The 24,185-nt window shown below is 44.7% G+C and overlaps 1 protein-coding gene across 1 annotated transcript; it reads right to left on the reverse strand.

Annotated features, from left to right (window-relative positions):
* Nucleotides 1-1,622: 1,622 nt before the first annotated feature.
* aldh1l1 (aldehyde dehydrogenase 1 family, member L1) lies at nucleotides 1,623-21,857 on the reverse strand. The gene is made up of 22 exons (XM_076097034.1): nucleotides 21,718-21,857; nucleotides 19,802-20,036; nucleotides 19,561-19,726; nucleotides 18,705-18,806; nucleotides 17,972-18,061; nucleotides 17,271-17,408; nucleotides 15,608-15,733; nucleotides 15,443-15,534; nucleotides 15,062-15,209; nucleotides 14,852-14,971; nucleotides 14,417-14,544; nucleotides 13,507-13,657; nucleotides 13,290-13,360; nucleotides 12,802-12,907; nucleotides 12,392-12,479; nucleotides 10,739-10,832; nucleotides 10,552-10,651; nucleotides 10,369-10,467; nucleotides 9,818-9,983; nucleotides 9,560-9,665; nucleotides 8,693-8,892; nucleotides 1,623-2,084 (listed from the first exon to the last, which is right to left on the reverse strand). The coding sequence occupies exons 1-22, from the start codon at nucleotides 21,842-21,844 to the stop codon at nucleotides 2,029-2,031; spliced, it is 2,709 nt and encodes a 902-aa protein (XP_075953149.1). The 5' UTR covers nucleotides 21,845-21,857; the 3' UTR covers nucleotides 1,623-2,028.
* Between the last annotated feature and the right edge of the window lie 2,328 nt (nucleotides 21,858-24,185).

Consider the following 24,185-nt stretch of genomic DNA (forward strand, 5'->3'; position numbering starts at 1 on the left):
CACTGGTAACCCCGTGTTTAACGTCACAATACTATGAATACTTTGCGGGGAACGCGCCTCAAAGTCAGTGAGTGTGGAGACTGGGATTGGGCCTGTTTATGGAACCAATGGTGACCGTGTTGGATGGCAGACCTGGCAGGACGATGGTGAGGTTGCACTAGGGGAACAGTTCATGTCATTCTCCAAAGCAATGCAAGGAAAAAAAGCAAACGCTACTGAGGCCTGAAGCATGAACTACCACAGCAGCTGGGACAATAGAGCCGGCGACCAGTGGGGGAAGAGCCGGCGACCAGTGGGGGAAGAGCCAGGGTGGAAACACTGCAGAGATGAGGAGCTGATGAGCAGCAGGTGTGTAGGTAGACCGGGCCCAGGTTGATGTCAGGAAAATAATCACTCACACGGTTGCACCAGGAAGATGAATGTTGAATCAATTTATACACAGCTAATTCATTTATGGATTATTATCATAATTCATGGAAAATAAAGACTTGACATGTCTCTGATCATTGTGAATTTTTCTTTGGTCTCACACTTCACTCACAGCCCTCACATACTGGTCATAAGTCCTCACAAGTGTGTTCTAGCTTTCATATAATAGCTAATAACCTCATACAGTGCTGTCACTTTACTTAAAACTCATAAAGTTATGCTATAACGTGTTATTGATGTTTGTAACACATTATTCCATTTCAGAAGCGTAGAAATAATAATCTGTTCTGACACGTTGGAGCAGTTCTCTCTGTGGTCTGAATAACTGAATAAAGTTATGGTAGTTATGTGCTGTGTAACACAGGACTCATATTCTTCTTTTTGATGTGTTCTCTGTTATGATTACTACCAATACTAACAGTAAAAACTTGTAAACAATCATCCACAACTTCCCCAACACTGACAAACTCCCATATACCCATCAACTGTCATATTCATCATTTTTTAAATTTTTTTAATCTTTGCTTATTTGTCATGAATATTATATCTTCCTGTTTTCTTTTGCTAGTCATTCCAGTAGTTTGGCAAATGAAGCTAAAATGGGTGTTACTGCCTTTATTTGACTATTGCATGCGTCCATTGAACTAAACCACGTACACACCTTCTCACAAAGACAAACTACAAAGGTATTTCTGTACACCCTGTCAAGACAAACTCAGCAATAAAGTTTTCCATCTGGATCTACCGGACTATTTGTGATTTGACCGGTCACTTCAGGCTCGGGTGGTGATTTCTGGAACCTAAGTTGAGAGAGAAGCCACTGTCAGCCAACCTCTTTCTATTACCGTCTCTCATGTCAATCCACATGAACCAGATGTTTTGTTGTCGAACCGTTCTGGAGTTAATGAACAAGATTTCTTAGCAGCTCCTCATAACTTCTGTCTGTTCCTGTATTAAAGCTTGTAAGGGCCGACACTGAATCGGCCGTTTTCATGTCACGTGTTTTCAATGACTGGAAAACTGATCAACTCTTTTCCAGGTTTTCCAGGATACATGGGAACCCTGGGTTTGTATGAACATACATGTTGCCTGCATACGTACATGCTGCTTATGTTACTGGACAACACTGGTGGGTTTTATCTAAATTCAACTGCATCATGAAGTTAAGCAGAGATGTACCAACGCAACATGAATAAAGAGGGACTCAGCAGTTTTTATTGATAACCAAAAACATTCTTATTAGAAATGTTACATTTCTTCAGACTTTTCTGACCTAATGTAAGCCATATCAGAAATGAATGCAATCTGTGAAACATGTAACTCAATGTCATTGATTACAAAACAGTCTCAGAGGTCACTTCTTCATTTGCATAGTTCCGGACAACACTTTCTACAACATGGCTCGGTGGTAGACTAATTTAACATGTATTATTGGTCAGTAGTGACTAATGAGAAACTAAAAGTTGATTTCATTGATTAGTCCGTTGTCCACATGACCCTGTCCATCCCTCTGCATGTCTCTACTCGGTCAGTGTCCACACATGTCCATGCCTCAGGATGCAGCTGCTGTCTCGCCTCCTCTTCCTCCTGTGATTTTACCTAATACTCGATGGTGACCGCCTTCGTCTTCAGGTATTCGTTGAGAGCGTCTTGTCCTGTCGGAGAGACAGAGACACCGACTGTAAGTATGGATATTAATCAACACTGTGGTAGGAAAATGTATGTGTGCATTAAAATGTATCAACGTGTGGTCAATATCTGATATAGTAATCTGATACATGTCTCCACTGTTAGAATGTGTTATCCAGATACCAATAGTAAATATATGCACACAACCAGTGAACCTTTTAAGCACAGTTCACTCTTTGAAGAGACAACAGCTCAATTGTGTGCATAACAAACATGATGCCGAGCCAGGTGGTGAGGGAAAGGGAGCTGTCAGACAACAATCAGTGGAGCTTCCACTGGGGACAGTTGTAGAGGAAACCAAGAAATAAGTACACAGAGGGTTGTAAAAAATGGCTAAGAGATCCGTTAGTATCTTCTTCAAGGCATTTAAACATCTACCTGTTTCCTTGTTAACTGCTGAGCTTCAGAACACCAGCACCAAGGTGAAAGGAAATATTGAGATCTGGTGTAGATATTAATTAGAAAAATACAGTTACATAGCCAAAACACAGTAGTGTTGTATTGTAATGTATAGCCGGTAAAATAAAAGCTTTATATTTCTTGTCCCTTGGAAAATATCTGGTGTACAGGATGTGATCTATCCCAGAATAGAGTGGAGCTCAGATGCTTTGTTGGTATTATTGAATTTAAATAATGAGCAAATAAGTAGAATCAACCGGCATCACAGTTACAATCGGTAAAAACAGACATTCAGGAGCTGAGAGAAGTTATAATTTACAATACAAAATGAAACTAAGAATGTTAATCAAGACGCATGTAGGCCTAAGGTACTTAAAAGAGACCTAAACGTGATATCATTATGTCCGCCAGGAGATTATGTATTCGATCGCGTGTGTGCGTCTCTGTGTCCGTCTGTCTGTCCACAGCTAATCTCGCATACTACTGGACCCATCGTCTAATATTTTTCGTGCTCATTTATCCCTGTATGCTGAAGGACCGCTCATGTTCCAGTGACTAACACTTTTGGAAAACATGTTTTATTGACAACATATTTAATTGACTGTTCTATACTGTTACTGACTACTGACCGGTAGCGGCCGCATGTGATCAACTACTGCTTCAATTTGGACTCCTGTCTCCGTTACGCAATATAAATGGTTCCTCTCTTAATTTGCATGCGTAGGTAAGGCAAACCATCGCTTAGCTAATGACAAACTGAACGGAGCGCTTTATGTCAACAGGAGGAGAGCTAGTTAGCTGCTAGCGGCTGAGCTGATGCAGACAGCCGCATGCGCAAAATAGCATTAAACAAACAACATATAACGTGTTTATCAGTGAACTTTAGAGATGCCGGTAGACAGATTTTGTTACCTTGGAACAAAGCCAGGCTAAATGTTTCCCTGTCACCAGTCTTTATGCTAAGATAGGATAATCAGCTATACATTTAGCATGCAGATGGTATCAAACTCCTAATGTTAGCGGCTATCCCAAAATGTCAACTATTGCAAGTGTTACTGCAACCCTGGCACTCCTCCGCGAATCGCCACCTTAACATGGTGGAGGAGTTTGAGTGGCTCAGTGATCCTGGGAGCTATGTTGTCCGGGGCATTAGCCCCTGGTAGGGTCTCCCAAGGCAAACAGGTCTCAGGGGAGAGCCCAGACTAAGAGCGGTTCAAAACGACCACAATGAAAAGCAGCCCACGGACTTCAGTCACCTCGCCCGGACCAGGGAAACCGGGGCACCCTCCCGGATCCACACCCAGGAGGGGAGCTCGTCGGCGAGCGTCTGGTGGCCGGGCCTTCGCCCATGCGGCCCGGTCGGGCTCAGCCCGAATAAACAGCATGGAGCAGCCACCCTGTGGACCCACCACCCGCAGGGATAAGCATCGGGGTCGGGTGCAATGCAGACCGGGCGGCGGGTCAGGCGGGAGGCCTGGGCGAGCCGATCGCCGGCAGCATAGACTAGCTCTAGGGACGTGGAACGTCACCTCGCTAGCGGGGAAAGAGCCAGAGCTGGTGCAGGAGGTGGAGCGGTACCAGCTAGATATACAGTGGGTACGGAAAGTATTCAGACCCCTTTAAATCGTTCACTTTGTTTCATTGCAGCCATTTGCTAAAATGAAAAAAGTTAATTTTATTTCTCATTAATGTACACTCAGCACCCCATCTTGACAGAAAAAAACAGAAATGTAGAAATTTTTGCAAATTTATTATAAAAGAAAAACTGAAATATCACATGGTCATAAGTATTCAGACCCTTTGCTGTGACACTCATATTTAACGCACATGCTGTCCATTTCTTCTGATCCTCCTTGAGATGGTTCTACTCCTTCATTGGAGTCCAGCTGTGTTTAATTAAACTGATTGGACTTGATTAGGAAAGGCACACACCTGTCTATATAAGACCTTACAGCTCACAGTGCATGTCAGAGCAAATGAGAATCATGAGGTCGAAGGAACTGCCCAAGGAGCTCAGAGAATTGTGGCAAGGCACAGATCTGGCCAAGGTTACAAAAGAATTTCTGCAGCACTCAAGGTTCCTAAGAGCACAGTGGCCTCCATAATCCTTAAATGGAAGAAGTTTGGGACGACCAGAACTCTTCCTAGACCTGGCCGTCCAGCCAAACTGAGCAATTGTGGAAGAAGAGCCTTGATGAGAGAGGTAAAGAAGAACCCAAAGATCACTGTGGCTGAGCTCCAGAGATGCAGTAGGGAGATGGGAGAAAGTTCCACAAAGTCAACTATCACTGCAGCCCTCCACCAGTCGGGGCTTTATGGCAGAGTGGCCCGACGGAAGCCTCTCCTCAGTGCAAGACATATGAAAGCACGCATAGAGTTTGCCAAAAAACACATGAAGGACTCCCAGACTATGAGAAATAAGATTCTCTGGTCTGATGAGACCAAGATTGAACTTTTTGGCGTTAATTCTAAGCGGTATGTGTGGAGAAAACCAGGCACTGCTCATCACCTGCCCAATACAATCCCAACAGTGAAACATGGTGGTGGCAGCATCATGCTATGGGGATGTTTTTCAGCTGCAGGGACAGGACGACTGGTTGCAATTGAAGGAAAGATGAATGCGGCCAAGTACAGAGATATCCTGGAAGAAAACCTCTTCCAGAGTGCTCTGGACCTCAGACTGGGCCGAAGGTTCACCTTCCAACAAGACAATGACCCTAAGCACACAGCTAAAATAACAAAGGAGTGGCTTTGGAACAACTCTGTGACCATTCTTGACTGGCCCAGCCAGAGCCCTGACCTAAACCCAATTGAGCATCTCTGGAGAGACCTGAAAATGGCTGTCCACCAACGTTCACCATCCAACCTGACGGAACTGGAGAGGATCTGCAAGGAAGAATGGCAGAGGATCCCCAAATCCAAGTGTGAAAAACTTGTTGCATCATTCCCAAGAAGATTCATGGCTGTACTAGCTCAAAAGGGTGCTTCTACTCAATACTGAGCAAAGGGTCTGAATACTTATGACCATGTGATATTTCAGTTTTTCTTTTTTAATAAATTTGCAAAAAATTCTACATTTCTGTTTTTTTCTGTCAAGATGGGGTGCTGAGTGTACATTAATGAGAAATAAAATGAACTTTTTTGATTTTAGCAAATGGCTGCAATGAAACAAAGAGTGAATAATTTAAAGGGGTCTGAATACTTTCCGTACCCACTGTAGTTGGACTCACCTCCACACACAGCGCTGGCTCTGGAACCAAGCTCCTGGAGAGGGGTTGGACTTTGTCCTTTTCCGGAGTTGCCCAGGGTGAGAGGTGCCGGGCGGGAGTGAGGATACTCACGAGCCCCTGGCTGAGCGCCGCTGTGTTGGAGTTGTCCCCGGAGAACGAGAGGGTCGCCTCCATGCACCTACGGGTTGCGGGGAGCAAGGCTCTGACTGTGGTTTGTGCTTATGCACCAAACAGCAGTTCAGAGTATCCGGCCTTCTTGGAGTCGGTGGGAGGGGTCCTGGAAAGGGCGCCGCCTACCGACTCCATAGTTCTCCTGGGGGACTTCAACGCTCACGTGGGCAATGACGGTGAAACCTGGCGGGGGGTGATTGGGAGGAACGGCTTGCCCGATCTGAACCCGAATGGTGTTTTGTTATTGGACTTCTGTGCGTGTCATGGTTTGGCCATAACAAACACCATGTTCGAACATAAGGTGGCTCATAAGTGTACCTGGTACCAGAACACCTTAGGCCAGAGATCAATGATCGACTTTGTAATCGTATAATTTGATTTGCGGCCGTATGTCTTGGACACTCGGGTGAAGAGAGGAGCAGAGCTGTCAACTGATCACCACCTGGTGGTGAGTTGGATCAGATGGCAGGGGAACCAGTTGGAAAGACCCGGCAAGCCCAAATGTGTAGTGAGGGTGAACTGGGAACGTCTGGCAGAAGACCCTGTCCGGGAGGTCTTTAACTCCCACCTCCGGAAGAACTTCTCACACATCCCGAGGGAGGTTGGGGACATGGAATCCGAATGGACCATGTTCAAAGCCTCTATTGTGGACGCGGCCGCTAGGGGCTGTGGCCGGAAGGTCATCGGTGCCTGTCGTGGCGGCAACCCGAGAACCCGGTGGTGGACACCGGAGGTGAGGGAAGCCGTCAAGCTGAAGAAGGAGACCTTCAAGGCCTGGTTGGCCCAGGGGTCTCCCGAAGCAGCTGACAGGTACCGGCAGGCCAGAAGGGCTGCAGCTGCGGTGGTCGCGAATGCTAAAACTCGGGCATGGGAGGAGTTCGGGGAGGCCATGGAGAAGGACTTTCGGTTGCCCTCAAGGAGGTTCTGGCAAACCATCCGACGGCTCAGGAAGGGAAAGCAGGGCTTACCCCAGGCTGTTCTCAGCAGGGGTGGGGAACTGCTAACCCGGACAGGGGACATCGTCGGGCGGTGGAAAGAGCACTTTGAGGAACTCCTAAACCAGACCAACATGTCCTCTGCAGAGGAGGCAGCGCCTGAGGACCTAGGGGGAGGCTCACCCATATCCCTGGCAGAGGCCGCTGAGGTAGTCAAAAAGCTCCTCGGTGGCAAGGCGCCGGGGGTGGATGAGATCTGCCCTGAGATGCTGAAAGCGCTGGACATAGTTGGGCTATCCTGGCTGACACGCCTCTTCAATGTCGCATGGGGGTCGGGATCAGTGCCCATGGACTGGCAGACCGGGGTGGTGGTTCCCATTTTCAAAAAGGGGGACCGGAGAGTGTGCTCGAATTACCGGGGTATCACACTACTCAGCCTCCCGGGGAAGGCTTATGCCAGGATGCTGGAAAGGAGGCTCCGACCGTTTGTCAAACCTCAGATTCAAGAGGAGCAATGCGGATTTCGTCCCAGCCGTGGAACAGTGGACCAGCTCTTTACCCTCGCAAGACTACTGGAGGGGTTCTGGGAGTTTGCCCAACCAGTCTACATGTGCTTTGTGGACTTGGAGAAGGCTTTCGACCGGGTCCCTCGGGGGTTCTTGTGGGGGGGTGCTGCGGGAGTATGGGGTGCCGGACCCATTACAACGGGTGATCCGGTCTCTGTATGACTGCAGTAGGAGCTGTGTCCGCATTCTCGGCAATAAGTCAGACACGTTCCCGGTGGGTGTTGGCCTCCGCCAGGGCTGCCCTTTGTCTCCGGTCCTGTTCGTGACTTTCATGGACAGGATATCTAGGCGCAGCCGGGGGGTGGAGAACGTCAGGTTCGGGGGTCTCGGGATCGCCTCTCTGCTGTTTGCAGATGATGTGGTCCTGTTAGCCTCCTCGGATCGTGACCTCCAGCATTCACTGGGGCGGTTTGCAGCCGAGTGTGAAGTGGCGGGGATGCGAGTTAGCACCTCCAAATCTGAGGCCATGGTGCTCTGCCGGAAACCGGTGGATTGCTCCCTCCAGGTGGGGACGGAGTGCCTACCTCAAGCGAAGGAGTTCAAGTATCTCGGGGTCTTGTTCACGAGTGAGGGTAAGATGGAGCGGGAGATCGACAGTCGGATCGGTGCGGCTGCAGCAGTAAAGCAGGCGCTGCACCGGACCGTCTTGGTGAAGAGGGAGCTGAGCCGGAAGGCAAAGCTCTCAATTTACCACTCAGTCTACGTTCCTACCCTCACCTATGGTCACGAACTCTGGGTCGTGACCGAAAGGACAAGGTCGCGGCTACAAGCGGCCGAAATGAGTTTCCTCCGTAGGGTGGCCGGGCTCAGCCTTAGAGATAGGGTAAGGAGCTCGGTCATCAGGAGGGAGCTTGGAGTCGAGCCGCTACTCCTTCGCGTCGAAAGGAGTCAGCTGAGGTGGTTCGGGCATCTAATTAGGATGCCTCCTGGACGCCTCCCACTGGAGGTTTTCCAGGCACGTCCAACTGGGAAGAGACCCCGGGGAAGACCCAGAACACGCTGGAGGGATTACATCTCCCAGCTGGCCTGGGAACGCCTCGGGATCCCCCAGAATGAGCTGGAACATGTTGCCGGTGAGAGGGAAGTCTGGGTCAGCCTGCTGGTCGCGACCCGACCCCGGATAAGCGGAGGAAAATGGATGGATGGATGGACTGCAACCCTGGCCCAAATGTATCTTTATTTCCTTTACTTTAACTGCAGTGCTAATTATATTAATTACAGTACATGAATAAAAGAACTACAGCTACTTGGTAACAGCAGGAGTTTTTCTTACCCAGGTCTTTGCCAAAGCCAGATTGTTTGAAGCCTCCGAAAGGTGAGGCCACATCAGTCTTGTTGTAGGTGTTGACAAAAACCGTGCCGGCGTTGAGCTTTTCACTGACGTACAGAGCTTTGCTGATGTCCCGCGTGAAAACACCCGACGCCAGGCCGTACTCTGTTGCGTTGGCCCTTCTCAGGACATCGTCCACCTCACTGAGGCAGGTAGACAGAGAGGAAAGATTTGATCAAGCTTTTTTTGTGAATCTGTGCAACACATTCTCACTCCCAACTCGCCAATTACCGCAACTTGGTCAGTGGCCAGATAATCTAGCGTCAGTTTTGTACGTGTCAGGGATGATGTGTCAGTTTCCTGCATAGTGTCTTTTCAAAGTAAACTTCCAACATAGGTTTACTTACGCAACACAAGTACTTGATTAGGTTTAGGCAACAAAAATACCTTGTTAGGCTGAGAAAAACGTTGTGGTTTGGGTTAAAGAACTGCGTTTCCTACCTAAAAATAACTTTGTTTGTTACATAACTGGCGTTACTAAAGTTTGGAAGTTACGTAACAAATCTAAGGTTAAATAGGTTAAATTTGACTTGGTTTACCACAAGACAAAAAGTCCATCCAACCCCTCAAACCCGCTCGATGCTGACTTTCTCTTTGCTATGCTATGCTGACGCAGATTGGTTTACATTGGAGTTAGTTGAAAGCCCAGTGCGTCTCATACAAACACTAAAGGATGCCTCGGTATCAGACGCCCAGGGCCACTGATCGATTGTTGGTATTTGACGAGTTGAATTGTGAACGTTTTCTGAGCTGTGGTAAATGTGACAATATCGGGATACGAGTCAGTATGTGGTCTCCAATTAGCCTCACCCGCTCTTGAACTTGGAGAGGATCATGACGGGGCCGAACGACTCCTCGATAGCGATGTACATGTGGTCCTGCACATCAATGAACAGCGTGGGCTCGAAGAAAAAACCTGCAAGACGGCACAATACAGACCTAGATGTGAAAATGATTATGGAATAAGCCAATCTGCATCGCCATCGTCGCATCAGAAGTGGACCACACGGACTGGTTATCTTAGACTCACTACATCATCGAGCTGCAGTGCAGACAGCAATGCCTCACCTAGCCGCTGCACCTGTTTGCCACCACAGACCAGAGTGGCTCCCTCCTTGATGCCGGTCTGACAGTACTCCACCAGTTTGTCCAGGTGGGCTTTGTGGTTCTGAGGGCCGTGGTCTGTGGAGCGGTCCAGCGGATCACCGATCTTCATCTTCTTGATCTCATCAATCTGAGAGAAATGACAACCGAGAAAATAGAGATATATATATATATATACTGTCAATCTCTCATTTCAGTATTGAGCGTCCTGTCCTCCAAGCTTGAGAATGGAAATAACCTCGAAATAAATCGATTTCATAATGTGACTTGACCGGCAAGGGACGCAAAATGACACATATGTCTTAGGTTACCCCCTCTAATCAGTATTTACAGGCAGCATACAAACTAGGGCTGACTCTGAATAGCAGATTGACAATTCAATCTCAGGAGCCGGATTCAACTGCAAATTAAATATTCAAATACTCTGACATCCAGATCAGAAATAAGCACAATGCCTCGAACTGTTCAGAAGAAATAGAGAAACATCAGCCAGTGTGAGATCAAAGGACACGTACCACTCTTTTCACAAACTGGTCATGGATGGTTTCTTCCACAAACAGTCTGCCAGCCGCGATGCAGTTCTCTCCCTTGTTGAAGAACACTGAGCTCATGCCCTGAAATACACAGAGTGTTTTACCTCTGCAACTATTTAAACGTGTGCAAAATGCCAAACAACATGGTCCCGTGAATGAACTTACCATGCGAACGGCCTTGTCCATGTCACAGTCAGCGAAGATGATGAGAGGGGATTTTCCTCCCAGCTCCAGAGAAACCTTCTTCACGTTGCTGACTGCGCAGCTGCAGATGGAGGAGGACGCAGATGCGATGAGCGGTGATGTTACGTTTAGTTTGACAGGTTTTGTAAAAAGCTACTTTGCCTCTCACCTCTTCATGATGTGTTTACCAATTTCAGTGGAGCCAGTGAAGCCCAGTTTACGGACGTCAGGGTGGTCGGACAGACGTTGACCCACCACAGCACCTGGAAGAGGAGGTTAATAACAACAGTTTAGCTTCATTAGTTAAAGGGTAACTTCGTTGTTTTTCAAAATGGACCCCATTCCTCATGTTTCTTTTGTCTAAGTGACTAATGGGGACAGCAATAATTCAAATTGAGTCCAGTATTGAAGGAGAACGCTGCAGACAGCAGCCTCTAAACGAGCTGCAAAGTACTCGTTCGGGGCAACTCCTCACCGCCAATGTACGTCCTCTAAAAGTGTTTGTTTTTGTTACTGACAGGCTGATCATTAGAAGAGTCTGACAACATTATAGAAAGAATCCTACGGGGAAAGGAAACCTTTTTCTTTACCTTTCGCTTACTGTTTGTTACTGTGCGACTTGTGGCCTGAAGACAACGACGGAAACGTGAGTGAGAGTTGGAGAGAAGAGTGTTTGCGTTGTCAGAGTTTGTTTTGTTAACAGAAAGAATAGCTTCGTGTTATTTAAAGATTTTCAATGTCATGGCTGAATATTTAGCTGATTTAGAAAATGTGGATGTGACGCGGGATTTAAGAACGAGACTTCTCAGAGAGACATGATAACAAAAAGGTTTTATTTCTCTGTTGGGTTCTTTCCATCATGTTTTCTTTCTAATAACAATCAGAGCACTTTTAGTGGACGTACATTGACGGTGAGGAGTTGCTTGAGCGATTGCTTTAGTTGCTGCAGTCTGCAGCGTTCTCCTTCCATACTGGACCAATTTCAAAACTTGTCCACATAGCCAAAAAAAGTTACAATTTAATAGTTATATTGGAAAAATGTTTATGTAGACGGTTAGAACATTTTTACAATGTATATTGAAGATGGACATCAGAGGTGATTTAGAAGTTGGAAGACAAAACGCTGTTTAACGTTACCTGCACTTATCCTGACGAGCTAAACGTTAACTTAAACTAGCCATAATATATTAAATATATATGTTAAATTAATCCCGAAACACCACTGCACAAAGTAACCTGAATATATAGCGTTTAGCTACATGTTGCTTATAGCATTCATTACTCTACCACAAAGATTCATCACATGACACGACTGTCAGTCTGAGTCTCACTCAAACCATCAAAGAAATATGCAGGGTGTGCTAAGAACTTCAAGTAATGAGCCGATTTTCTCGCTTTATCTCTTTTATTAAGTAACTGTGCACAAGATGGAGTGAGCTAACACAACCTTAGTACTCTTTTCAAGTCTGTTACCTTCATGAATCTCCACCTGATGCTGTCAAACCCCTGTATACACAACAAAATACGTACTGCAAGTAAAGATGCACACTCCTATGCACATCCTGACATAACTGGCAACCACTTGTTGAGAAGTGAATGCGATGTAGCGGGGGAGGGAGACTGCGACATCTAGTGGCCGAACTTTAACTTCAGACTCGTGTTTTTGATGTTACGATGTTGGCCATATTGCCCAGAGAACAGTTGTGTTGCTGCTGTTTACTGTCCTCAATAAAAGAAAAAGCACTACAGGAACACGCGCTGCTGTTTTTGTTTTGTCCCGTTTTTCATCCCAATAATCATCCCTGACGGTGTCTGTTCCTACCTGATCCAGGCAGAATGTTAATCACTCCTTTGGGCAGTCCCGCCCTCGCCGCCAACTCAGCGAACTTCAGCGCCGTCAGTGGAGTCACCTGGGAACAAAAGACTGGTTTTGTTTTAAAGCAGTAGACAGTCACATCCCCCACAGGTCAAAATGCAGTTTACGACCAAATACCTGCAAAACGAAAAAGACATTCCCACCGGCCTTAGCTGCTAATCAAATGTTAGCATGCCAAAATAAGACGTGGCAAACATTACACCTGTTTAACCACAGCATGTTAGCATTTAGCTCAAAGCACTGCTGTGCCTACGTTAGAGCCTAGCGGAACTGCTAGCATGGCTGCAGACTCTCTACCATCCATTCTACGTAGAGCCCTGTGTGGTCGCAGCCTGACTGCCAGTGTGGAGGCTGACCTGAGCGGGTTTGAGGACCACGGTGTTTCCGGCCGTCAGGCAGGCTGCTGTCTTCCACGCCAGCATCATCAGCGGGTAGTTCCAGGGAATCACGATGGCACACACCCTGAGAGGAACGAAAGGGAAGAGGTGCGCATTCAAAGTAACACCTTTAATTAAGGTGCTGAATGGACTCGTTTTGCTTCTGAGTTACTGTTTTACAGCAAACTAAAGTTTTTCATGTAGTGCCTCTACAATTTTAAGGGCTATAATCTCAAATAACATATGCAATGTAATGATGGGTGGAAGGTGGGATAACGGCCACATGCTTTTAGAAGCTTCCCAGTAAGATCTGGAGTAGTGGTGAAACTTTTTAATTGAAGGTGCCGCATCACTACTGCCCACTTTAACCCCTGAATGTTAATCATCTTCTCCCTGCTCAACATTTGTGTGTGTGTGTGTGTGTGTGTGTCTTTGATGATGCAGATATGCAGAATCCACTCTCTCACCCTATTGGCTCCTTCTTGGTGAAGGTGAGGTTACGATTGGGCCTGGCCTGGTTGATGGGAATGGTGCTGCCCTGTGACAAGAGGACATCATTTATTTCAATGTATTTATCAATATCATATTGCTGACTGGCCATACACGACGATCATTTGGTGGCTTTACAAGTTCAAGGTGAGTTTGATCTCATTTCACGAGTGACGTTAAAAGCGGCGGTCTTACTTGGATCTTGTCACACCAGCCAGCGAAGTAGCGGAAGGTCTGGATGGACATGCCCACGTGAGTCTTCAGGGCCAGAGTGTAGACAGCCCCGGAGTCGATGGCTTCGATGGTGGCCAGCTCCTCCTGGTGCTCCTCCATCAGGTCAGCCAGCCTGTGGGCGGGGGCGGGGGGGGTAAGGTCACCAGCATTTTCAGAAATGTTTTTCTTTTTACTGAATATATATATGCAAAGAAAATAATAAAATGTTTACATTTGATTATTAAATCACTGAGGTCTAACGAACACGTTAAATGCATTTCCTTCCTCATTATACATTTTGCACAGCGAGTTTCTTTTGGAATACTTTGAAACCTGCATTGTTTACATGGTTGCTAGCCAAAGATTGTATATAAGAAGTGGATGACGTCGTGACGTCACACATTGGTTTTGGCCGTCTCCATCTAGACTTTTTGCAACCAGTGAAGGAAGTGACCATATTTGGAATGCTGAGGCGTGACATAAAGACGCCGTATACGGCTCTGGTAGTGACCTGTCAATCACAACGTAGCCCCACCCTAAAGGTAAATGGACCATCATTTACTAAATGAACATCATGCTTGTTTAGATCATAAACTCATGTTTTAAATCAAGAGAGAAGTAGAGTCATTTTCTCATAGATTTCTATACAATCAGAGGAGTCGCCCCCTGATGGACATTAGAGAGAATGCAGGTTTAAGACACTTGAGCATTGGCTTCACTCTTCAGAACTGGAGGTTTCTGCCTGTTGCTAGCTAGCAGTCTTCTTCTTCACTGTTGTTGAAGGCGGGTTGCTACATTTCTTGGAATCTTTCTCTAAGTGGACCTCTACATTAATTGAAAACCCCTGCCTTAAAGAGTTAAGTTTAGTAATAAACAAAACAAGAGCACTGACTTGTAGATCAGTCGGCCTCTGTCTCTGGGGTTCATCTTGCCCCACTCTCCCTCTTCAAAGGCTTCCTTGGCAGCAGCCACTGCCTTGTCCACGTCACTTATCTGGGCCAGAGACACGTCACAGATGGCCTGCGGGGCAACGGACGCGGGACGTCAAATCACAAAGCCAGCAGGGAGGACAGCGGTACAATTTGAAAACTGCTGTTGGAGACTTTAAAATCTGTAAAACCTGCATTACGTCAAAATCATTTGCACTTAATATTGTTCTAACGAGCGCTAATATCGAATCATATTTCATTCGCTAATACCAGTAACCTAGCAACCTATAAACAGCTGCAGCCACCAACACCAGAAACAAAACAAAAAACAACTTTAATTTGGCCTTGAAAATACAAATAAATAGTTTATAACCGCGTTCATTTTGTCCGTCTCGTACCGAGCCGTCACTGGGGTTGATGGTCTTGTACGTCTTCCCTCCCTCTGCGTCGACAAACTCTCCATTAATGAACAGCTGGTGAGGCATCTTTATGGTCATGTTGTTGGTGTTCTTCTCCACCTGAGGGGTCAAACAGTGATCAAGAAAGTAAACACGTGGTCTTCTCGAGGGCCAATTGGGAACAAGCACCATCCGGTACCAGCCACTCACATAGTCCACGATCAGTTCCTCCTCGTCGTCCTCCCCTCGCAGCTTCCTCACGCACATCTGGATGAAATCCCGGAAGTTGCAGTTCATGTAGACGTCCTCGTTCTGCAGCTGGCAGCTACTGGCCCGCAGCTTCACCTCCTCCACGAGCCTGGAGGAGAAAGAAAACGTATCCATCGGGATTTCTCGGTCCTAGGTGACATTTAGCGATTACGAATTAAGTCGCAGAGCTTCAAGTATCTATCGAAGTGGGATGTCGGTAAAGTGAACACGCGAGTGAACTGATCAATATTGCTAGTGTTTAGGAAAATACATTTTCGACAGCCACCGCGCTAGTTAGATGAATCCTTTTTACGGATATAAATCCATCTTCCCCTTCATTACCTGACCACATCCATGGAAGCAGCGCCGGACTTGAAGAAATCAGTGGAGTCTTCAATGTGACTGACATTAGACAGAATGCTCTGCCACACCGCCTGTGAGGAAACATTGTCAAGAGTCAAATAGGACTTTTTTTTTTTACACAGATATTTTGTTCATCTGCCCCACCCTCATCTGCTCAGCGAAGGTCTTCTCCTCCTCCGTGAGCTCCACGGCGGCGCTGCTCCCCGAGCTGAAGAACTGCGCCGCAGCGATCATCTTCCCGTCCTCAAACTGAAGATTCTTCACCAGCAGCTGCAGAGAGACAGAGAGCATGACACGACCATGATGACGACACCGGTGTCATCTAGAGATAAGCTTTACAATAGATGGATAGAAACCTTACTTACTCGTTAGCAGAGTACTGTCGTTAGCAGAGGTTATATTTTAGAGTTAATGGAAATTATTGAACCCCTTTCAGTGCGCTGACATTTGTTTAAGGTCATTTTAATCCCCTTTTAAGAACCTGCAGGAAATACATATCGGCCCGTTCATCTGTCCTGATCTGATAAATTGATTTGTACCTTAAATGTAAGTTATGAATGTCTGACAACCTAAATAATAATAATAATCTTTATTTATTATTTATATATATAGCACATTTCATACGGACTATGTTGCTCAAAGTGCTGTACATTTAAAAATAAATAAAAACAGAAAATCTTTTACAGATCAAATAAATAAGAGTGGTAGGAAGAAAGCATTTTGCACTTACATTTTAATTGTAATTTAAAAAATGCCAACAGATGAATAAAAACTGGAAAACATTTTACATTTTAAATAAACTAAAGAGCAGAGTTTCTAATTCAGTGTCTTGCGCTCTTTAGTTGTTACATTATAATATTAGATTATTGATGTACTATCATACACTAAAATGCATTTCTGCTTGCTAAAAGTGAGATCATTGTATTCATTTTTCATACTGTTATATATATATTCATACTTTATTTTACTGTATAACAATGCATTGTTTTTCATTCACTCATTATCAATAAATTAGTAGCATCAAAGTAGCATCACAATTGTACCTATGCACAGTACTTGGGCTAAATGTACTTAGTTACTTACCACCACTGATTAATACCATGCTGTAACACAAATCATGTGATGGCACGACCAACTGAGAAATTTGGAAAAGTTAGTCTGCAGCCCTGTTTTCTAGGACTAATCTAAAAGAGAAGTCTGTCTGATAAGCATCATTTACTCCCATGTCAGGGTTCCTGGATACACCGTTAGTTGCACAGCGGACTACCAATCACAATCCTTCTTGATGGATTTACCAAAGAACTAAAGCAGCCCCACTAGTGGGTCTACCACATCCTGAAAATAAGCTTGGAACAAGAGAAAAACACAGGAAAGGAAAAAACGCAACGTCAGTCGTCATCTCATCATCTTGTGAACATTCCTGCATTTCTTTCACATCGCGATGTTTATCGCAGGAAAAAAAAAGTCATTTATTTCCAATATGGTTCAGCCCTATGTGCAGGTTTTTCCTGTAACAGATGATACAGGTTCTGCAGTGTCAGGGCCTAGTCACAGAGCTGAGATAGGCAAACACATTGTGTTTGGATTGAACAAACCAAACCAAACAGTGAGTCAGTCTCACGCCAGGTTCGTCCATTAATGGTCAGGATTTACTTCATGAAATTATGTCACTACTCTAAAAAATAAGAAAAAGGTGCCGCTGGCGTCATATTCTACTAACTCGAGAAGATGGTAGTAACACAACACTACGGATAAAAGCTGCCATAAACTTCATAGAAGAAGAAGACGAACACCGTCGTTGACTTACCGCCTTGCCGTCATTGCCAAACAGCACCAGGCCTGTCTTGGTGACGATGCCGGGGCGGCTGGCTCCGGGGATCTCCAGCGGCTGACCGTTAGCCGCGGTGCCATTATCCACCAGAGTGGAGCTGTAGAAAGTCACTTTCTACAGAAAGAGAGACACTCTGGTGAGGACAATGTCTTATAAAACTCAACACATGCTACTGGCATTAGAAATGCTTGTGGGTGTTGTTTGACAGAAGCCAAAATCCCAACCTAACTATTTATTTTCTTAGCTTCTAGGTACGTATTTCTTAAAAAACAAAACACCGTTTATCAAACCCAGAAACTGTAAAAAACTAAATTATTGCCGGATTTCCAATGGTCCTTGAACGAATCATGTGTGGGGAATGCGTCAGTCAAGAAAAATAACCAAATCGAAGCTTAAACCCCTTTATTCTATTATTATATATGTATATGTTATATTCTATTTCCCTTAAAATAAAGTGTTCACTTTAACCAAATCCTGTAAATAACAATAAATTCTGCACTTCTCAATGCAACTGGGAACCTATGATTGACTCGGCTGTCATGTGACCAAAAAAGAAAAGAAAAAGGAAGAAAAACATTTTGTGTTTAGATTCCAAAATTCATAATTGTGAAAATGCCAGAATAGATAGTTTTTGTTCTAACTGAGCATTGAAAAACACGGTCCAGATGCTGCGTTACCTGTCCATCAACCTCTGCCCAGGCACCGGGCACTTTGTCGTTTCCTCGGATCCAGTTGTGGAGAGCTTCAGCAGACTGGTTCCAGTCAATCTGCCAACAAACAGAAGAATCCGTCATTATGTCTTAACATGTAACATACAACCCAAATTAAAGCACTAAAATGTTTTACTTGAAAACCATTCATCAGAATGTATGTAGTTTGAATTCCGCTCTTTCCAGGAGGTCATTGAAAGTTTTGATTCTATTTCAGGCTTAATTGGTTATTCTCAGCAGGACTAATGTTCAATTTGTACAACGTTGAACATTTTTAGGCGACCAAAATGTTACAATTAACTTTCATAAAGTGAAAACAAACTGTGAAAGGGTTCAAGTCCAAAGACGAAAACATGGACAACTCCCAGACCGGACAATGCTGTGATACAGACCTGTCAATCACAGTAGCCCCGCCCTAAAGCATACTCTGCTTTATGGTCTGTTTGACTCTAAATGGACCATAATTTACTAAATGAACATCATGCTGTATTGAAGAAGACTTGAAACTAGAGATTGGGACCATAAACTCATGTTTACAATGTTTACTGAGGTAATAAATCAAGAGAGAAGTAGAGTCATTTCCTCATAGACTTCTAGACAACCAGAGGAGTTTAAGGCTCTTCCACATTGGCTTCACTTTTTAGAACCGGAGATTGCCGCCTGGAGAGAACTGATCTGTCTGGATGTCATTGTATATTACCTTAGCGTTGTCTTTCTTCTGAATGCACTCATATGTGGCCCCCTCTTGTGGCTGGGTGATCCTCGGGGCCTTCCCTTCTGCGATCAGCCTCACTGCATCCACCTGGAACCAGAACAATGCAGTTCAAGTCACTGCTGTCTTTATGGACTTTGCCATCCTGCTGTTTGTTATGTTGGGGAAGTGGGGAGGGGAGCAGAAGGGTCCACAACACCAGTGATTCTCAACTGGTGGGTCGTGACCCAAAAGTGGGTCACGGACCCGTTTTCAGTGGGTCGCGGGCCATTGCCTGGCAAAAAGGCTACTGGGCTACTGTAGAGAGGCTGCGGTGGTCCCACAAAATCAATAAACTCAATCAACCAACTGTGGAGATATTATAAAGTATACCATTCATCTATATCAACTTCATAAGGCCATAATAATATAACCATATTTGTGACTTACAGCTTATTGTGAAGTGCTTTCCCAGAGGCCAAAACTCCACCCTAAATTACTATAGATCTGTATTGTTTTGTCATTCCTACACTTTCCAAATTCTGATGTTAAATAATGTACCCTTTAAACAGACAGAGCACTTGCTATAAAAATGTGTTACACCACAGTGTGTGCCAATGACCATCTTTAACCTCTGAGACATGTTGAAGTTTAACTACGGCAGGTAAGAGCAAAGGTATCATCTTTCACACAAGAGATTGGAATGCTATTCCATTCATGTCACAATCCTAAGCATCTGTATTAATGAGTATATGGAATGTCTTTATAATAAACATGTTTTTTTCTCATACCAACTCAGCCCACAACACCTTACTCAGCCTGTGTTTTCTCCACCCACGATGCCTTGTCCCATCACCACACTTACTGTGCCTTTGACCCCCTCTGGGAAGAGAAATCTATTGTAGATTGTGTTGACGGTGTCATCGCGTTCAACATCACACTCCCTCTGCAGCAGGATTGGTCCGGTGTCCAGTCCGTCATCGGCCCAGAACACTGTGAACCCGCCCTTTTTGTCACCATGGATCAGCGTCCTGTGTGTCAGAGACGCCAGGTAAAAGGCCCGTCGCCCACAACGGCCCCAACCTAATGAACGTCACGTGACTCACCAGTTGATCGCTGAGGCTCCCCTGTGGCGAGGCAGCAGGGAGGGGTGGTAGATGACGGAGCCGTGCTTGGGCCGGTCGATGACCTCCATGGGGATGAACTGGGAGCAGAAGGGCAGGACGTTGAGCTCGGCGCCAGTGGCCTCGTACTGAGCCACCACCTCCGGGATGGCCTGGCCCTTCACACGCCAGCGGGGGAACTTGAAGACGGCGACACCATCCTTCTCCGCCTGAGTTGCTGTGGTAGAAAAGAACAATCGAACTCTTAAAATTGTTAGTACAAGATTAATACATGAGTTTCTTCTTTTTTTTTTATTCATCCCTGAATATTTTTGTTAGATTAATTAATTCATTGTCAGAATAGTGGAATAGTCCATCAGACCTCAATTCAAGCAGTCCAAAATCCCAAAGTGATTGAAATAATGAAAATAAAAATGTGATATAAATGAGATGAAATACATTTTACTACATTTTTATTGTCAGATCCACAAACTGTGAGTAAAAATGTAAAAATGATTTTGTCCCTCAAAGGGGAGCATAGAAAAAGGTTGGACGCTCATACAAATGAGTGTTCTGGTAGGATTCACATTTGAGACAATGAGCCCTTTATCGATTTGCTTCGTGTCCGCTCAACAATCTCTACCTCCATCTGAAAACATAAGCAACTGATGCTGACCAATCACAGTTCATCCATCCATCCATGAAACTTTACAGGGTTGCGAGAAACTGGAGCCGATCCCAGCTGACGTTGGGCGAGAGGCGGGGTACAACCCGGACACGTCACCAGTCAATCACAGGCTTACATATTGGACCTCTCCCACTGGACAAAAAACCCACGAACACCCACTGACATCTGGCTTTTGTCTTCAGGGGGAAAGGTTACAATCAGCTATTATTGCCGGGACAAACGAGAAGTCTTAATTGGCCCCGGCTCCAATTGGCAGTGATGGAAACATAGTCGCCGATGCTCACGATGTTGTGAGACGTGTGTTGAAGTGAATATATCATAAATAAATCTCGTAAAAAAAAGAAAAGTAAATCTAATCATGTCCAAAACTAACAATTACTATGGTCTGCTCAAAGCCACCAGACTCCAGTTGGACAACAGTCATTTTAACTCGCTGATAATCGAAACACATTTCCTTCAAACTCGACGGAAACTGTCTTGTTAGGCTTTCTACTGTTCCAACAATCACCGACTCTAAACCCTTAATTCAGAGAGTTAGATGTGAATAGAAACAGCCGATATACAGTATGTGCACCTCAAAGCCACCAGACTCTGAAAGAGATACTGAATAAGTAATCTATATACTGTAAAGTAACCAGGCTTGTTTTTAATAGCCTCCGTGCTGCGTTCTAGTATTCATTAACTCAGTTTCCTGGCAAGTTTGTGACGTCGAACATGACACACCAACAATAAAACAGAAAGGCATACTCATCTACTGTATTGCCGGATATAAAGATAGCACACAGGTGATAACACACTGCACTTAAACACCAATACAAATGACTGTGCAACTTTGATAAGACAGCGAGATGGATTTTCTTTTTTTTAGTGTACTGGAGCAAAGAGATAAAATTGGTGGTGTGAAGAGTTCAAATTTCATTTGGCCCCATCCTGACTCCACAGCTCCACAAGCTGCTAGCTTGACAGCTGTGAGTGCTAACAATAGCCATGTTCGTTGTTTATGATAATAAACAAATTATAAATTATGATAATTTTGGGTGAATGCCTTCGGAGGGACGTGATGTCAGCGTTTGGAGCTAACGCTGCCAGCTACTTTCAAAAAGTTAGCAACACTGAGTTTTTAAGTTCTACCACAGTCTTATAGTTTCTCCGATGTTGCCGACCCAAGCTTTACTATTTCACTTTAACCGGTCCTAAAGTCAAGCACTTAGTCAGTCAGTATAGTTCTCACCCAGTGGATCAGCCTTGCCATCCTTGTCAGGGATGGTGAAGACTCCTACGATGGTGTGGCCGTCCTTCCTCAGCTCCTTGTAAACCTCCTGGCCAAACAGACTCTGTCCAATCACTGCAATCTTCATCCTCACACCGCACTGTGTTCTAAAAGAGGCGGCAACACACACCAGGACAAACACAACATGTGTTTGTATTCAGTACAAGGAATCAAAGTAAATGGTTTATGTGAGAACAAAATACATTTCATATTGCAAGTGAGGGCTTCTTGGGCTGAGGTTCACATCCTGAATATCATGATGTGCTGTGCTGTGCTTCTGTTCGGTTTGTATATGTGCAGGCATTATATCATGAGAAAGCTCTGCGGTTCAGGGTTGCTTTGAAACAAGTGAGTGGTCCCCCCCACACACACACTCTCTCTCTCTCACACTTTATGCAAACATGTCAAAGTCTTTCCTGTGTGACTGGGTCCATAGAGCAAACTAATCAGCTCTATGGTGGTTTCATGCAAAAACTGTTTGAAAACTAAGACTGTGGACATGCAATATATATATATATATCTAACAAATATTATAGTAACTATTTTGTTTTATATATTATATATATATATATATAAATAACTTTATATACTTAGCATAAGTCCGTATATATTTCGCATAAGAACATCAATATATGATCACTACCAAGCAACCATTTCCAAAATTTAGAATGTACCGTATTATGCCGTCTAATGTATTTATCATTTAGAATCTAGAAGAATCAAAAAGTTCCCAGTCATCATGTCTTGAGTGGTGCAATCACTGTTTGCCCGTTTGTTGACCCCAAACAGAGAGGGGCGGGGCCGGCTGTCCCGCTAACCAATCAAATCCCTCAGTGTGGCTCATGTCTCTGGTGTTGACTAATCAAATTCACGGAGGAGTTGAAGGGCTTTGACAGTCCATTGAACGGACAGCAGCCTCCCCAGACAGACAGTTCAAGACCCACAGTGAAGTTTAACAAACCCTCATTCATATCAATAGTCGGGCGTTATCTTCACCACACGTGATCAAGTCACGTGCAGCCATAATGTGGAGTTTAATTTCCTCAACAGGTGCTGCAATCACCAACAGTGTCATATTACAAATACAAATCATTTTTGTGCCAAATAGGCAGTCTGCACTCTCATTTAGAAGCCTCGTGCAAATAATTATGAAAGAGAGGAAAGCGAGTGAAGTAAGTGCCCTTACCCTGCAGACCCAGAGCTCCTCTGCTTGACTGGAAAGCGCGATCGGACGGAGGGCTTTGGTTTTAATTTCCTCCCCCCGACTACACGGGCAGGCGGGCTATTTGCATAACATGCAAATGAAGCAGAGTGATTGGACGGGGCGGGCCGTGAGGCTGCAGGGGGCAGCCTATCGGCTTCTAATGTGTTTGAGACAGCCCAGTAACGCTGGGAAATGTCAACTTTGATAAATCATACGAGAATATTACAATATGGACCGATGTGGTTTTTTTTTAACAGTGCAAAAAATATTCTCACAGGGAGAAATGTCTATGTGACAATACATAACATAGTTGTCTGTACTGAGATACAATAATTATGTTTTTTGTCACACATACTGTTCCCAAAGGTCACAATAAAGTCCAGAATTATACTCAAATGTTTCATGTATTTTGTCTTCTGTGTTCCCACAATAGTTTCTGTGAAATTTGAATACATTTTTTCAACCAATTAGTCAATAAAGATAAAAAAAGAAATGTGGCTTTGAGGTCCTCAACATGGTGACAGCTGACGGCGCTAACAGTGCAAACAACGGCAACAGTGCTGACAGAGCTAACAGTGTTTACCTGAGGCTGAACTAGAGGCCTCAGCTAGCGTAGGCCGTGAGCTTGCCAGTGCGGAACAACAGACAGACTCAAATGCACTAACAAACAGAGAATCTGTGATAACAACACACACAGAGGGAGAGAGACACCATCCTCTGCTCAGATACTATATCTTTCCATAGACAATAGTTGTTTACAGCTATAAATTGTGGGGATTGTATTAAGTGCAGCGGACTTTGAGACGATCCCCGCCCATGGCCGACCACCCAGCCAGACCTGACAGAGAACAGGACTCTGGTGGGATGAGAGGAGTTGGACTATGTGATTACATCACGATGTTTGGTGCTCAAACACAGTCAAAGTTGATGGACAATGTTTTCCTCATGTTTCATTTTTGATGTAAAAATATTGGCCATATTATCTGCCCAGAGAATCAAGTTTTTTTCTGCTGTTTACATTCCTTATGATGCAAATTCAAAAGAATGCACTACAGGAATGTACTACTGTTCATGTTTTGTTTGTCATGTGTTTGTTGTGTTACAAATGGGCTACAACTGCATTTCGTCGCATCGCTGTGTTGCATAATGACAATAAATTAACCTTAAATCCTTAATAGTTTTCTGAATATGATAAATAACCTTTTAAATCCTTAAAAAAGTTAAG

This window comes from Anarhichas minor, unplaced genomic scaffold (genome assembly GCF_050575085.1).
Source record: "Anarhichas minor isolate MPS153535 unplaced genomic scaffold, ASM5057508v1 ptg000023l, whole genome shotgun sequence".
NCBI classification, from domain to species: domain Eukaryota; kingdom Metazoa; phylum Chordata; class Actinopteri; order Perciformes; family Anarhichadidae; genus Anarhichas; species Anarhichas minor.